Here is a 16,922-nt window from a genome sequence, read left to right on the forward strand (position 1 = left end):
CAACTGACTTCTCCGACCCCATTCTTCATTGGAAAGTTTATCACATAGTATGAAAATTGAGCATTCAACAACAAAAAATTTAACCATCAGAATTATTCTTTTTATATCAGTTCCAAGGGAGACCCAAAAATCCCCTATGCCTATTGGAATGATCTTTTTACCTCCAAATCCAACCAACAAGGTGTGAATTGGTCGAATTGTTGTGATCCCTTTCTTTAATACATCCAAGAACAAAACTTCAACTAAACTCCCATTGTCTACAAGTATCTTGTGCATTTTTATGATCTGAGATTGTTTTGCGATCCCACGACATGATCTTAAGTTTTTACCCAGAAGTTGGTGTCTTCCATCACCTCTATACTAAAAACTTGGTGACTTGAACTACCTCTTCTTGAGCTCCAGGCATACTTTTCCTATGGATGGCGTCAAATTGATCTGAGTTGGGTGTTGAGGTGTCTCATGGGTAGTTCAGATCGAGGGTTTGAAAACCTCATAAAGAAAGAGATCATTAGGTTCCGCTGGGTAGCTCGTAGCAAAAATCTTATGATGCTAAGTTATCTCATGTGATCGGAAGGAAAATTTATAAGCTGGTGTGAAAGTAATAAGATGTACCACTGGCCAAAACAGTTTTGACGTATTTTATAGTATCAGATGTTCGTATGAGTACAGATCCACATGGCAGCCTCTTAAGTACAGAATGGTCCACAGTCCTGGTTTAGAGTCATCGGGTCAGATCAGTGGGTAAAAAACACGCACATCTTAGTCCTATTTGAATATTTTGTCTTTATCTAAGATATTTAAATTCTTTTACAGAGTCGACTAATATAACTCCATCAATATATAATACCAAACTTTACGAGCTTAGTGTATTTTTTCCTTGTACGAAACCGTTTTTTAATTAGACATCTTTTAGAAGTGATCAAAGACAAGTTCCGAGAGTTCATACGTGGTGGTTTCAAAAGATTTTCATTTAAATTTCTTGTAAAAGTTTGTAAAAAATGTGGTTTAAGAAAATAATAATATAGTACCCGTTCTTCACAAAACCTTAATCACCTCGCAGGTTCAGTTACCAAACATGTCCCTAAAAGGTACAATATTGTAAGATCTTGTTCCCAGATAATCTTATTCTTTTATTCATAGTACGAAACTAAATTAATAATTCAATTAACCGAACTGACTTGTTCTTAGTATTTATCACTTTACACATGGGAAAGGCTAATCATGTATTAAATACTCATAATTGCACTGTCCTTCCCTTTTCTTTTGATTAATTACATAAACTATCTTATTAGTTTCAATTTTTATCTAGCTAACAATCACTCCTTTCTTATATTAACCCAGATAGAATATTATTACCTCAACACCAAGATTTTTAAGTTTATAAATTTTCTTCTAAAATTACAAAAAAAAAACCCTGAAATTAGGTTTAATTATACAAACATTATACGTATTTTGGAAAATTACAATTAGCACACTTTTAAAGTTGTAATAGTAAATTAATTATATCACCACCTCTTGAGGAGCTAAAAACTTACATTAAATAAGATATCATATGAAATTAGGTTTAAATGCGATTTTGACATATGAAATGAGCAAATAAATTTTTATAAAAAAAATTAGTAATTACGTTCGTGTGTTTCAAAAATTGAAGCAAATTATCCTATATTAATGGTTTAAATAAGGGGGTAATTTGCTTCAAATTCTAAAACCACAGGGAATAATTTGTTATTTTTTACAAATTTTTTTTTCCACATTTCTCATATCATAAGGGGTAAATTATATTTTTCTCAATAAAAAAGGAGCTTATGATCTAAATACACTTTACGTGTGACGAACCAAAAAATTCTTCTTTAAGGGAAAAATATATTTTTAGTCCATTAATTTGGTTCTCGTTCAATTTTAGTCCATTAACTATGATAATTATCACATTTGTACACTATATCTGAAAAATTAAGTCAATTAAGTACTCCGGTGGCTGATTTTTACAATTTTGACTGAAAAAGGAACATGCCAAAAGATTTGGGAATTTTTTATCTGACGTGTCCCTGAAACCTGACGTGGCAGATAATGTGGACTTATTTTCTTCAGTAAATATATTTTTTAATCCACTAATTTTGTCCTGGTGTAATTTTAACCATTATCTTTTATAAAAATAATAATTATTTTATAAATAAATTTATTATAGATAATTATTTTATTTAATTATAATATTATAGATAAAAGTATGTAAAATTTTAATTTATTAAAAATACATAAAATTATAGATAATTGTAAATACTTATTTTATAAATACTTATAAATTATAAAAAAAAAATTTTATTTTATATCATATAATGCATAAAATTATAAAACTTAAAATTATTATTTTATATAATATAAGTTTAAATGAAAAAATAACCCACCCACCCCAACCTCGTCCCGCCACCCTCCCCCTCCCCCTCCCTCGCTGCCATAGAAGGTGGCTGCTGGGGGCGACTGGCCGTCGTGCGCTGCAGAAATAGGTGACGACGATCGCCCGAATTTTGGGCGACATAGACGACTCGCCATCGCCCCCTCTACTCGGGGCGGAGGAAGTGGATCGGTAAAGAGAGTGGGGTTGCCCAATGTACATATTAACTACGTCAGACAATAATGCAGTTCATTTTGCTGGATAAATAAGCAATTACCTGTCACATCATTAATTTTAGATCAATTTGTCAAAAAATTGACACCAAAACCTAAATTGAACCTAATTGAAGTAATTTTCAGAAATAATATATAAAATACGATAATTATCATAATTAGTGAATTAAAATTGAATGAGACCCAAATTAATGGACTAATTTTTTGTTCCCTCTTTTCAATTGTCCAAATCTTTTTTTACAATGATATAAAGGGGGATTAATTATACTACTTTAGGTAATTAGTGTGAATGGGGTGTAATTCATTTTTATCACTCACCAGTTGTCAACATGTGGGCATAATTCACTAATTAGCTGTAACTAATATTTACATATTAATAAAAAAATTGTGTAGTCTTGATCTCTATCTTCTCGTGGAAATGATATTTTCGACCTTAGTCAAATTCTCTCCTTGATCTGGGTCGAAATCCACGCGACCTCTTTGGTCAGGCGAGCTGGTCCTCCAAAGAGTTTCAGGTCGCTACCTCTCACAAACTAGTGATTGGACCTTGAGAAAAAACACAGATCGTTAGGCTTGCTGGGGTTGCCTCCAGCTAAGACCCTCTGATGCTTAAGTCAGTGTTTGGTTCTAATATCGTAAAAGTAGGTCGCTAGCGAGCTGTAGAGCCGAAGTGACCTGAAATTAAGTAAAAAGTGGTGAAGTCAACGTACCATTAGGGCATTGACTATGGAGTATTTATAGAGAGAAGTTGGGGGTCTGATAGGTTCACTGTGCGCCTTCCACGTGTCCCGAGTTGCCGGATTGGATCGCAATCCGACCCGCTCGCAAATGCGTGGATTCTGCCGACAAACTTCTAATTTTGTGCCCTTTTGAGGGCAAAATAGTCTTTCTCAGATAAATTAAGATTTTATCCCATCACCCCCATCAGAGTGTTTGGTAATTGTTTGTGTTATCAATAAGTAAAACAATTATTAAATCTAATAACTAATAATATTTTATAAGCAACCAAAACTAATTCAAAAGTCCGTCGCTTGAATCAGGTCTCATTAACGTTTAAATTTTTTTATAAGTAATTGCTGCATTTTATAAAGATAAAAAAAACAAAAAATTATGAAGTACCATATTTTATTTAAAAATAAACCCTTAAGTGGTTGAAGAAAATAAAATCATTAAACTCATAAAATATAATCATTAAGTACAAATTAAAGTTATTAAAATCTTAGATTAAATAGAAACTCCTTCCTTATGTATTAAGAGGGTGTCTGCAATTCTTAGTTTAAAATAAACGTTTATGATGAGTTTAGTAAATTAAAATTGATCCGGGTCGAATTATTCTATCTCCTGCAACGATCTCACAGCTGTTCGACTAATTCTTCCGGAACAGGTTTTGGGTCCCCTGAGAATAAAACAAGAACCGTGAGCTCGTCGGGTATGTCCCCGACAATGACCCTCCGACGCTCAAGTTAGGTTGATCGAGAGAAATGTATTCTATCTCAAAGTTCGATCTCAATAAATGTATAGCAGTCACCTTATTTATGGCGTATCGGGGTCTATTTATAGTACACAGTTGTACGGAAAGTACTGGGCCACGTGGCCTCATCTGGTTGATCCCATTCTAATCGAACGACCGTCATTGTCCGGGTCTTCTGTCAACTCCTTTGACTCGGGTCGGGTCCTCTGCGACCCGACCGTTGTGAAGTACGCGGATCCGGTCGCGGAAATGACCATGCTACCCTTAATGAAGGGCTTTTCAGTCTTTTTGCGGGGGGGATTATTCATATACCCATCATTACTCCCCCACTTTTTCAAAGTGCAAGTTCGTTGCCTTTGAGGAAGTCGAACCGTCGCGTCCGTTGATTGTGTACACGTGGCAAAATCTCCTCGGTCTATCAGGGCGCGTTGTTCCATAGTGGGTCTCCTATAAATACCGCCTCATTTGACTTCTCGGCCCACCTCACGCAAAGACTTCCAGCGACCAAGGCTCACAACCACGAGTTCGTATTCGATCTGCGGCTTCCAGAGTCATCCTGCTTTAAGGTACGATGCCTTCCAGCTCTAGCTCGAATTCTCGGTCGCGATCTGGCCCTAAGCCACGATCTAGATCAGGGTCATCTTCGTCTCGTTCTGAATCTGCTTCTGGGTCTTCTTCCGAGTCGGGTTCTGGTTCATCCTCAGGGTCTGGGTCTAGGTCTGTCTCTAGGTCTTCGCATGGGTCGTATTCCACCTCTCCCAAGAGGAATAAAAAGTTTCCGGCCGCCAAACTCAAGGATAAACAGGCCGGACCTTCTGTCCTTGCTAAGTTCCAGGATCGGCTCGCTAAAAACCCTTGGGAGGCCGTGGTCAGTACAGTTAGGGTTCCTGTAGATAAGATTAGAGAGAAGTATCACATCCCCTCCAATTTTGACATCTTGATCCCTGCCACCTTCGACCGTATGCATCGCCCTCCCGAGGGGTTCACTGCCTTTTCTATCAAACACCTCGATGCCGGGTTGAGATTCCCTCTGGCTCCCCCAGTGGCTGCGATCTTAAATAAGTTGGGGCTATGTCCCATGCAGCTTTCCCCGAATTCCATTACCCACATAGTCCTTTTTGTAGTAATGATGCGATATCTAGATTTAGACCCCAGTTTTGATAATTTTTGGAGTTTATATTCCTTCACCACCTCGAAGCGATCTGGTAGCCGAGGTTTTTTCTATCTTTCGGCCAAACCAGAGTGCGGGTATCTGAGCGCCCTGAAGTCGAATGTAGGAGTTTGGTTAGATTGCTACATTTTTATTCGACCTCCTAGTGGTGTCTGGCCTTTCAAGAACGAGTGGACTAAGTATAAACCCCTTCCGAAAACCTGTGGTGGGGGGCTGGAGGGTGACCAAATAAGGAGTCTGACACTTTATAAGTATGACCCCAAGAAGCTTCTCAATGAGAAAGTTTTGCAATTGTCTGGGCTCTCTCCAGCGTCCCTTCACATCGAAGAGTCCTTAGGTGATTTTCTTCTTTCGGTCTCACTCGCTTTCATCATTGTAGCGTCCGAGTGTGCTAACTTTTCTCTGTTCGCAGATAGTATCATCATGAGCACGCGCTCGGCTATGCGGAGGGTGTGCTAACTTTTCTCTGTTCGCAGATAGTATCATCATGAGCACGCGCTCGGCTATGCGGAGGATCGCGGTCCAAAACAAATCACGCAAGGGGGGTGAGATCGCCGGTCCCTCGGACCCGAAAGGGAAGGGTAAGGCGGTTGCGAGTGCTAAAGACTTGCCTCCTATCCCACCTTCCTCGAAAGCACTCGCGATCGCCACTCCTGATGGGCAACAGCCCATTGCCGTTGATAGCGAGGGTACACCTTCCGCCCCTGACGATCATCTTGGCTATAACTCCTCGGAGTTAGATCTGGGCTTGGATGAGGCTAGTGGAGGCCACGGGATCGACCAAGGAAGCCCCGGTCCACCTGAGGAGCGATCTAAGAAAAGGAGGCGATCTCCGCTCAAAAAAGGACAAGGGCCTAAGTCCAAGTTGGGGCCTGGCGATAAGGGCAAAATGAAGGAGCCCGCTGAGGCTTCTCACCCGCCTCCGAAATCGCATAGCCCATGCGTGCTGAGCAGGATGGCTAAGGAAGCCGCAGACAAAACTAGCGTTAATGAAGATTGGGACAAGTTTTTGAGGGTGGCGCAGCTCGCCACCTGTTGGGAGGATAGCCGGGCATCTCTTCGAGGTAATGTGCCGCCTCCCGAATGGCAGGACATGTCGAGCTCATCGCTGTATGGCGAGGCCGGAGGGGATACTTTTGCAGTCTACAATTCATTCGTCTCCGTTCGCGACCAGGGAGCACTTGTACCGAATAACCCTATTCGGCTTGAGGAGTTCGCAGCCCACTCCCTGGTCCAGGTAATTCATCGGTTGGTTTCCTTCGACTTCCCCTCTTTTGTGCCATTCATTGCTTTTGGTTTTGCAGGCCATGACCTTTCTTCGGAGCTTAAGCCTCAAATGCACCCATTACCGGAAGAGTTACATTCAGACTGACCAGAAGGTGCAAGATTTGAGGTCTCAACTGGCCGAACGAGACGAGACAGAACGCAAGCAGGAGGATAACCTGCTGGCCTTGGGGGACGAGGTGCAAAGGCTGCGAGCCGAGCTTGATGTTGCCAAGAAGGAGAAGGAGATTCTTCATTCTGAGCACGAGGTGGCCCTGGCAGAGGCCAAGAAAGAGGCGTTCGAAGCTGGACGTGAGGTCGGCCTCATTGAAGGCCACAAGCATGGGTTGGAAGAAGGCCAAGCTGGTCGCATTTTGGTCGAAGAGCATCAGCGAGCTTTGGCCGATTCCCGGATGTCTGCGGTTCGTGATTTTTTGAAGACTGACACCTTCACGACCGCTCTTGAGATCAAGTCTGCGGACTCGTTTGCCAAGGGCTATGAGACCTGCCTGTCTCAGGTCGAAAAGCTCGGCGGCTTCAATGAGTCTTTTGACCGCAGCAAACTTGACATCTCGCTTGATGGCGACCTTCAACCTCTTCCTCCGGATCCTGAGCTGAAAGATGATGAATTCATGGTCCTGAGGGACGAACTGGAGGCCGAAGCTGACGCCTGATTAGTCCCGATTCTTCTATTTTGTGGTAGGATTTTGAGCTGATTGATCCACATGTAAATCCTAGAAATTGTTAGGACACCATTTTTTGTAAACAGGAGGGTGGGGTAGAAATTTTGATGACCCCTGTATATGACATTCTGTTAAATGAAAATGAACTTTTGTCAGCTCGCTTCCTTTGCTATATTTGCACATTGTGTTCTTTCAATTCGCCTTTTTGCTTGAGTGCGTCTTTTTCAGATCGCATATTGGACGCGTCTTTTTCAGTTCGCGTATTGCTTGAGTGCGTCTTTTTCAGATCGCATATTGGACGCGTCTTTTTCAGTTCGCGTATTGCTTGTGTGCAAGTGGTGATAATAACGTACGCACGAATCATAAGCACAAAACAAGTATAAGCCCAAAAACAAAGAAACTTTGATAAATATCGTCGCGTAAATTACAAGAGTGGTAACTATCCAGTAATACAATGTTTAAAACGGATGCGATCTTCCTAACCTTTGAGAATATACAATTAACAATCTGCTAGAACTCTCCCCGTGTATTTTTGTTCGATCAGTCACCTTGTTCGACCCTCTGGGTGATGGCCTTTCACAGGCTCCTTGCTCGATCTGTTGACGGCCTTCCACAGGCTCCTTGTTCAATTTGTTGATGGCCTTTCACAGGCTCCTTGTTCGATCCTTCGGTTGATGGCCTTTCACAGGCTCCTTGTTCGATTTGTTGATGGCCTTTCACAGGCTCCTTGTTCGATCCTTCGATTGATGGCCTTTCACAGGCTCCTAGCTTCAGGCGTAGAACTTCTTCAGGTTTTGTATATTCCAAGGGCGTGGTAGATCGCGACCTTGCATGTCTTGCAACCTGTATGTACCCTTCTTTCTGATTTCGGTCACTTTGTAAGGGCCTTCCCAGGGTGGCTCTAGCTTACCCACATGTTTTGACGCCTCCACCTTCTTCAGAACGAGATCCCCTACCTGCAGCTGGCGCGGTCGAATTCTACGATCATGGCTCTTCATCATTAGACCCTTGTGATGCAGGATTCGGGCATATGCAGCTTCTCTTTTTTCTTCGATGACAGTGAGGTCGAAGTTTCGCTCGGCTTGATTCGCCTCGGGTTCATATTGCATAACTCTTTGCGATTCCTCCCCTATTTCGGCAGGAATGATGGCCTCAGTTCCATACACCAGACAGAAAGGGGTTTCACCCGTGGCGGTCCGCGGTGTTGTTCGGTAAGCCCACAAGACGCCGGGCAGCTCGTCGACCCACGACCCCTTGGTCTCGAGACGAGTCTTCAAATGTTGCAGGATCGTCCGGTTCGTCACTTCGGTCTGCCCATTCGCTTGAGGATTTGCGACTGCTGTGAAGTGTTGCGCGATCTTCAACTCCTTGCACCATTCTGTAATTTTTTTGCCCTGGAACTGCGTGCCGTTGTCAGATATTAATATCCGTGGTATACCAAATCTGCATATGATATTCTTCCAAATGAAATTGATGACTTCCCTCTCCGAGATTTTGGCTACCGCTTCTGCTTCGACCCACTTTGAGAAATATTCGACCGCTACAATGATGAATTTCTTTTGGGCTTGTGCGGGTGGAAATGGTCCTACGATGTCAATTCCCCACTGGTCGAACGGGCATGCTATCTTGATCGGCTCCATCGGTGTCGCCGGTTGATGTATCAAAGAAGCGTACTTCTGGCAACTCTCGCATTTCCTGACCAAGTTCTTGGAATCTTCGACCAAGGTAGGCCAGAAATAACCTTGCCGCATCACCTTCTGAGCCAGCGACCTCGCTCCCGAATGATTACTGCAGCTTCCTTCGTGTATTTCCCGCATCACGTACAGGGCTCTCTCTCCCTCCAAGCATTTTAGGAGTGGGCCATCCACTGTTCGTTTGTAGAGTTGACCATCCAACAACGTGAATCGGGTCGCGCGAAATTTGACTCTTTTTGCTGCTTGCGGGTCGTTGGGCAGGATGCCCTCTCCAAGGTACCGTATGATCTCACTCGTCCACGATTCGGCCTCTGATACGACCTGAATTTCTGTTCCCCTCGTGAGTGCCGACCGGTCGCGCACTACTGCAGTGATTTTGCGATCTCGGATTCCATCCATTGCTGCCCCAAATTTTGACAGAGCATCTGCTTTGTCATTTTCTGCTCGAGGAACTTGTGAAACAGTACATCCGTTAAACTTTCCCATCAATTGCTGCGCGATCTCTTTGTACTGTGTCATGGTTCTTTCTCTTGTCTCGTATGCCCCTTCAATTTGCATAGCGATCAGCTGAGAGTCGGTGAAAACCTCTAGATCGCGAGCGCCTGCCTCATACGCTAGCTCCAGCCCTAATACCAATGCCTCATATTCCGCCTCATTGTTCGTTACCGGGAACGATAGTCGAGCAGCTACTTCTATCACGATGCCCTCGGGTCCTTGGATCAATATGCCCGCTCCTCCGTTATTCGCATTCGAAGACCCATCTACATGCAGCATCCACTTCGAACAGGTATGGTCGGGAGCCTCAGATTCTTTCGGATCGCTGGATAACTCTGTGATGAAATCCGCGAGCACCTGTGCCTTCTGGGCCGTCCTGGGCTGGTACTCGATATCATGTTGCCCCAATTCAACCGCCCATTTGATTAATCTTCCGGAGGCCTCCGGTCGAGACATCACATGCTTGAGGGGGTGGTTCGTCAGCACTACTATTTTATGCGACTGGAAATATGGCCGCAGCTTCCGGGCAGTCACCACTAATGCCAGAGCGAGCTTCTCCATCTCTGAATATCGCAATTCCGCCCCTTGGAGCATTTTACTGACATAGTAGACTGGATTCTGATTGTTAGCCTCTTCCCTTATCAGCACGGAGCTAACCGCGTTTTCGGACACTCCAAGATACAAGAATAGTGTCTCGCCCTCTTTAGGATTTGCGAGCAGAGGGGGTTTGGTGAGGTACTCCTTCAATTCTTGCAAAGCCTGTTCGCACTCTTGAGTCCACGCGAAACTCTTGGGTTTCCTTAAAGCTTTGAAAAATGGTAGGCTTCTATCTGCCGATCGCGATATGAACCTGCCCAAAGATGCAATTTTTCCGGTAAGCTTCTGCATGTCTTTGATCGAACTCGGCGACCTCAGGCCCATAATGGCTTGTATCTTTTCTGGATTCGCTTCTATCCCTCTTTCGCTGATCATATACCCCAAGAATTTTCCACCTGTCACCCCAAATGTGCATTTGTCCGGGTTGAGTTTCATTCCATGCGACCTCATTATGCTGAATGCTTGAGAGAGATCTTCAATGTGGTCCTGCGACCTCTTACTCTTGACCAACATGTCGTCAACATATACTTCCATGGTTCTTCCGAGCAGGTCCCCGAACATCTTATTAACCAATCGCTGGTAGGTTGCCCCTGCATTCTTCAGTCCAAAGGGCATCATGTTGTAGCAATAAATCCCTTTATCTGTGACGAAGGAGGTTTTGTCTCTATCCTCTTCTGCCAGTTGGATCTGGTGATATCCCTGATATGCGTCCATCATTGAAAAGAGTTCGAACCCAACGGTCGAATCCACCATGGTGTCGATCCGGGGCAGCGGGTACGGGTCTTTAGGGCACGCCTTGTTCAGATCCGTGAAATCCACACACATTCGCCATTTTCCTGAAGATTTCGGGACGAGCACTACATTGGAGAGCCAGCTCGTGTATTGGATTTCCGATATATATCCAGCTTTCAGCAGCTTCTCGACCTCTTGCCGTATAGCATCGTTCTTTTCCTTACTGAAATTTCTTTTCCTCTGCTGCACAGGTCGAGCAGTGGGGTCTACATTCAACCGATGTACGATCACCTCCGGGTCGATCCCGGTGAAATCCGACGGGTTCCACGCGAACATATCCGCATTTTTTCTTAGAAAATCTATCATGGCCATCTCCCCTTCTTTCATGCTGGACCCTATCCTGGTCGTCTTGCTGGGGTCCTCTGTGGCGAGCTGAATAGCCTTGTATTCCTCGCTGGGTTTCAGGTGTTCGGCTTCATACGGTCGGGGCTCCGCGTCCTCCCTGACCTTCTGTTTCTTCGACCTCGGCTCTCCCTTTATCGACAAGTTGTAGCATTTGCGAGCCTCCTTCTGGTCGCATGATACCTCCCCGATTCCATATTCGGTGGGGAATTTCATCTTCATATGGTATGTGGAGATAACCGCCCTGAACGAATTTAACCCCGGCCGACCCAGTATGACATTGTACGTAAATGGGGTATCAACCACTAGAAATTTGACCATCAGCGTTTTTCTCTTCGGCTCCTCGCCCATGGACACCGGCAGCTCTATCGTCCCCAGCGAGGCCACTTCACTTCCTCCGAATCCGACCAGCGGGGTTTTCACGGGCTCGAGCCTCGCATTCTCCAGCCCCATCCGATCCACGACATTTTTGAAAATGATGTCTGCCGAGCTCCCACTGTCTATCAACACTTTATGGACGGTGAAGTTCGCGATGTCAAGCTTGATGACCATGGGGTCGTTCTCTCCTCCTCCGTCCTCCAACCGATCCGAGCTATTGAATGAGATGGCCTCTTCACCCTCCACCTTCAGCACGAATTCTTTCTGTCGCACCGATCCGGCTGTTCGGGCGCATCTTTTCCGTGTTCGACTCGAATCGCCCGCAGTTGATCCTCCCGCGATGGTGTATATGATGCCTTTAGTGGGTGCGTTGTTTCCACCCATCGGGGGTTTGTCTGTCCTGGATGGGCCCGGATTTCTGTCTCGGTCCGGGCTTCTCGATCTGCTTCTCCTTCCTCCCCCACCAATTTTACAGTTTGGGGGCACGCGATCTCGGAAATGCCCCTGCCGAACGAGCCTTTCGATCTCGTCTTTTAGTTGGTAGCATTCTTCTGTGCTGTGTCCTCTCTCCCGATGGAAGCGGCAGTACTTGTTAGATATCTTCTTGGTGGGAGTGTACCTCGTATGTCTAGGCCATTTCAGCACATCAGCATTTTCTACCATCATCAGAGCCTTCTCCCGGGACATGGCTAAGGGAGTGTAGTTGTGATATTTTGGCACGTACTTAGGCTCCTTCCGTTTCTCCATTTTTGGTTTGTCATTTCCTCCCCCTCTTCCTTCGTGAGGTCGTCTGGGAACATACTCACGCTCCCTTCGCTCCGAATCTTTCATCGCGTTCATCTCCTCCTCGTCAATATATTTCTGTGCTATCGCCATCAATTGCTCAACATCGTAGGGCGGGTCGCGCGCGAGGGCGGAGGCGAAAGATCCCTTCCTATGTCCATGTATGAGGATACTCACAAGCATGTCAATCCTCAGTTCTTGCACCTCCAGGGTCTCATTGTTGAATCGGCCCATGAAATTTTTCAGCGTTTCATCTTCTCTTTGTCGGATGTTGAACAGATGAGTAGCCGACCTCTTCTGTTTCTTCTTGCTTGCAAAATGAAAATTAAACTTTTGCACGAGTTGTTCGTAGGACTCGATGCTTCCACGGGGTAGGTTCGTGAACCATTCCTGGGCTTTCCCCGTCAGTGTGGTCGCGAACAATTTTGCCATTATCGGGGCAGATTGTCCGTAAAGATTCATCACCATCTCAAAGGCAGCCACATGCTCCTGGGGGTCTCTCATCCCATCATACCTCCTCAGATCGGGTACTCTGAATCCGGGCTCAACGGTCTGAACGAGGATTTCGTTACAGAAAGGGGAGTTCTTGTTTTGCGCTACGATCTCCCCTCGTTTCTTCAACTCGTCTATCTGTTTGTTCAAGCTATGTATCTGTTTGCCCACGCTCTCCACTTCGGCCCTGGATATGACCGGCTCTCTTCTTTTTGCGCGTCCATGGCTGCTGGAACCTGCATCGGATGATGCCGGTCGCTTACTGCGGTGCTCATGTTCTCCCTGGACTCTAGACTCTCTTATTGGCTCCACGTTTTCAAATAACTGCCTTCTAGCAGTTTCTTTGACCAGGGGGGTTGCTGTTCTCCGTTCATATTCTACTATAGCCTTTCTGCTTGCCTCGTCTATCATCCTCTACAGCTCATCCTGTGTGATTTGGATGGTTGCACCTGCTCCTCTCCTGGGTGTTTCTTCCTCGGCGGCATTTCTGGTTGCACCTGCTCCTCTCCTGGGTGTTTCTTCCTCGGCGGCATTTCTCCTCGATGAACCCTCCATAACGGTAGAATTCTCAGAATGTTCCCACAGACGGCGCCAACTGATCCGGGTCGAATTATTCTATCTCCTGCAACGATCTCACAGCTGTTCGACTAATTCTTCCGGAACAGGTTTTGGGTCCCCTGAGAATAAAACAAGAACCGTGAGCTCGTCGGGTATGTCCCCGACAATGACCCTCCGACGCTCAAGTTAGGTTGATCGAGAGAAATGTATTCTATCTCAAAGTTCGATCTCAATAAATGTATAGCAGTCACCTTATTTATGGCGTATCGGGGTCTATTTATAGTACACAGTTGTACGGAAAGTACTGGGCTACGTGGCCTCATCTGGTTGATCCCATTCTAATCGAACGACCGTCATTGTCCGGGTCTTCTGTCAACTCCTTTGACTCGGGTCGGGTCCTCTGCGACCCGACCGTTGTGAAGTACGCGGATCCGGTCGCGGAAATGACCATGCTACCCTTAATGAAGGGCTTTTCAGTCTTTTTGCGGGGGGGATTATTCATATACCCATCAAAAATACTTTTCAACTTTTATTATTAGACAAAAAAAGTATTTTTTAAGTGTTTGAAATACTAACTTTCGATTTTGAAACTGCTTTTAGATTTTTTCCAAATATATAATAAATGACAAAATATTGACAGAAATTAAATATGAGATATACTAATTGGAATAAAAATTATTATTTTATGATAAAATAGTTATTATTATTAACAAAAGACAAGCGCAAAAATTAAGCAAAAATAGTATTTGTTTAACAAATTGGACAAAATAGTTTTTAATTAATTAAGTTTGTTTCAGAAGTGATTTTTTCCAAACACTATTCAATTCAGTTTTTATCGACTTCACGTATTCTTTTTACAAACACTACCCACTTTTTGTTCTGCTACAAGTTCCATCATTTTCTACAAAAACCACTAGTACAAAAGTAAAAATCTTTTCATCTTCTAACTTCAGACAAACACTTTCAAAGTGTTTGGGATGCCGACTGTTTCAAATCGTAAATTGAATTTGACTTCCTCCTAGACTACTTTTTACCTTATTATATTAATCTTAATTCGATTTTATTTTTTTTAATTTATTTTAAAAATTATTCTTTAAAAGTTGATGTTAGAATTTTGTGCAGTAGTGATTCTGTGATAAAGTAGCAGTTAATTAGTCTCATGGTCATTGTACAGTGAAACACTTTTCTTGTCTACTTTGTCAGAAATGGCAAGAAACCAACTTTGCATAACAGCTGGGCAAATATGCATGTTTAATTACAACACATACATAAGCCTCTACCCCTTACTTTGTTTACTCAAATCAATATTTCATTTTAATGTTGATGATGTTGGACAATGTTGTTTCTCATCTTGTATTAATTGCAAATAAGAAATGTCTGTAGTTTATAAGCTTTTCAAATTTTTTCGTTTTTTGTAATAAAATCATGGGTTCTGATCGAAATGAATAGTACTTCGATAGAAGCTCCAGTTATGATGTACGAGTATATGTTAGGTCATTTGGTGCAATTCGTAGAAATAATGCCATGTCTGCTTCTGAAGCACCTGGCATGGAAGGTTGATAATATTGGAAAGTGCTATATCCGGTTCTATGTCATTAGCAAACGAGGGATTTGTGCAGTTTATAGAATAAGCCCAAAGCTACGTCTCCCTTGGGAGATGCCATTTTCAAGATAAAACCATGTGGCTCCAACTAGTGCATACAATACCTTGCACACCGGCTTCGATCACAATGAACGAGTACACACCAAATCAATTTCATAATTGTGACATATTATTTTTTAAATAAAAGACATGTGAACATACGTTCGATGTCACTTGATCTCCAATCTGCAACCATAGAATGCAATAATGAGTCATCTGATTTAGCCCAAAAAACGATCTTTCGATGCTCAAATTAGTGAATTCATATACATAAAAAGTATAATTCAAAAAGCTAATAAGAATTTCATACCTATTAGACTATTTGTACGAGTCATCCACTTGGATTGATCGTATCAAAATGACGTATAAAGACCTCGCTCCATCAATCAATATACAAATCCACGAGTAGATGGGCTTGTCGGCTTTCCTCCAACCCCATCCGATAAAATTGCGCAGATCCTGTGGCCTATTAGGGTATTTTCTCGATTACTAGGGGCCTTTTTGTAATTATGAATAAATATCACAACAATTAATTGAAGGTGGAGTAGGTTTATGCCCAGTGCTGCAAGTTAAGCAGCACAGCTGCATTAGCTTAAGCTTCCAAACTTTCCACTCTGTCCTTAAACTACACTGGAATTTGACTTTATGATCATTCACTTGAACACCAAATTCAAGAAACCACAAAATTCAACTTTCTTGCACTCAACCACTTCACATTGCCTTAAAATATTCTCCCCAATTATTTTTCCCTCAAAATTTACCTCTCCAACTACCCTATAAAAGCCACAATCAGTTCAAACACTACACCACCCTAAAATTCCATCTGCAGCTTTCAACAAACTCTTCAATTTTGATCATGGCATACTCGACCCCAGCAATCCGCCTTCTGGCGACAACTCTTGTTGTCGTCCTTTTAATCGCACCGGCAACCGCTATCACATGCAGCGACGTGATCAAGGACCTGCAGCCTTGCGTTAACTATCTGAAGAGCGGGAGCGGAGCGCCACCAGCCGCATGCTGTGCTGGGGCCTCAAACCTAGCGTCGTCCGCCACGACCACGGCCGATAAGCAGACTGCTTGCAGCTGCCTCAAGACTGCTGCAAAGAACATCAGTCTCAAGCCTGAGTTGGCAAAGTCTCTGCCTGGGAATTGTGGGATCTCCCTCCCATTTGAAGTCTCACCCAATGTTGATTGCTCCAAGTATTGATACACTACTCTTATTTTCGAATCTTATAAGCTCGTCATATGCATAAAAAAATACAAACTTCTTATAAGCTCTCAAACATTCAATTATAAGACGTTTCGAAGTCTTTATAAGCTCACCCCAACACATTTCTAATCAACTCTTACATTTCCATTGTTTCTAATTCCTTGCAGGATCAGTTAAACTGCTGGACAATGAGAACGTCGGGTGTACGCGTTTCTACGGTATGATCATCGAGGCAGGACGACCAACACATATAATAACCTCGGATGTTACTTATCCTGAGTTTAATTGTATTTGTTTCATATTCGAGTTTCTACTATGTCTGGTGTTTTGTGTTGAATAAATTGCAGCTTCTCCTCTGTGGGGAGAATTTGTTCGGAGATACCTTATGTTGTCGTATGTGTTATTTCTGCTGGTTGAGTACTATTACTATATTGTCTATGTACTATGAAAAGAAATGTCTGAGGTTTCTTCTATTCGTCGTCAGCATTGATTCACAGGCCAAACCAATGTGCACATGATTAACAATTCAAGAATTCAGACACTGAAAATTGCGTGTTGAATCTTCTATTTCGAATCCCGTTATATTTTTTATTTCAATTAATATATACACGTCACGAGTACAAATAATACGCCACACACGATTAATAATCCAATTAAGAAGACTGAAAATTGTGTGATTGAAAATGGCTCTATTGAATTCATAGAGGATATGTATAACTAGAGAAAATT

The 16,922-nt window shown here is 43.3% G+C and overlaps 2 protein-coding genes across 2 annotated transcripts; one reads left to right on the forward strand and one right to left on the reverse strand.

Annotated features, from left to right (window-relative positions):
* Positions 7,981 to 13,194, reverse strand: LOC105173785. The gene has a single exon (XM_011095664.1). The coding sequence runs from the start codon at positions 13,192 to 13,194 to the stop codon at positions 7,981 to 7,983; it is 5,214 nt and encodes a 1,737-aa protein (XP_011093966.1).
* Positions 15,781 to 16,668, forward strand: LOC105173390 (non-specific lipid-transfer protein 8). Its single transcript, XM_011095103.2, has 2 exons — positions 15,781 to 16,183; positions 16,361 to 16,668. The coding sequence occupies exons 1-2, from the start codon at positions 15,840 to 15,842 to the stop codon at positions 16,368 to 16,370; spliced, it is 354 nt and encodes a 117-aa protein (XP_011093405.1). The 5' UTR covers positions 15,781 to 15,839; the 3' UTR covers positions 16,371 to 16,668.

This window comes from Sesamum indicum, linkage group LG11, assembly GCF_000512975.1.
Source record: "Sesamum indicum cultivar Zhongzhi No. 13 linkage group LG11, S_indicum_v1.0, whole genome shotgun sequence".
NCBI classification, from domain to species: domain Eukaryota; kingdom Viridiplantae; phylum Streptophyta; class Magnoliopsida; order Lamiales; family Pedaliaceae; genus Sesamum; species Sesamum indicum.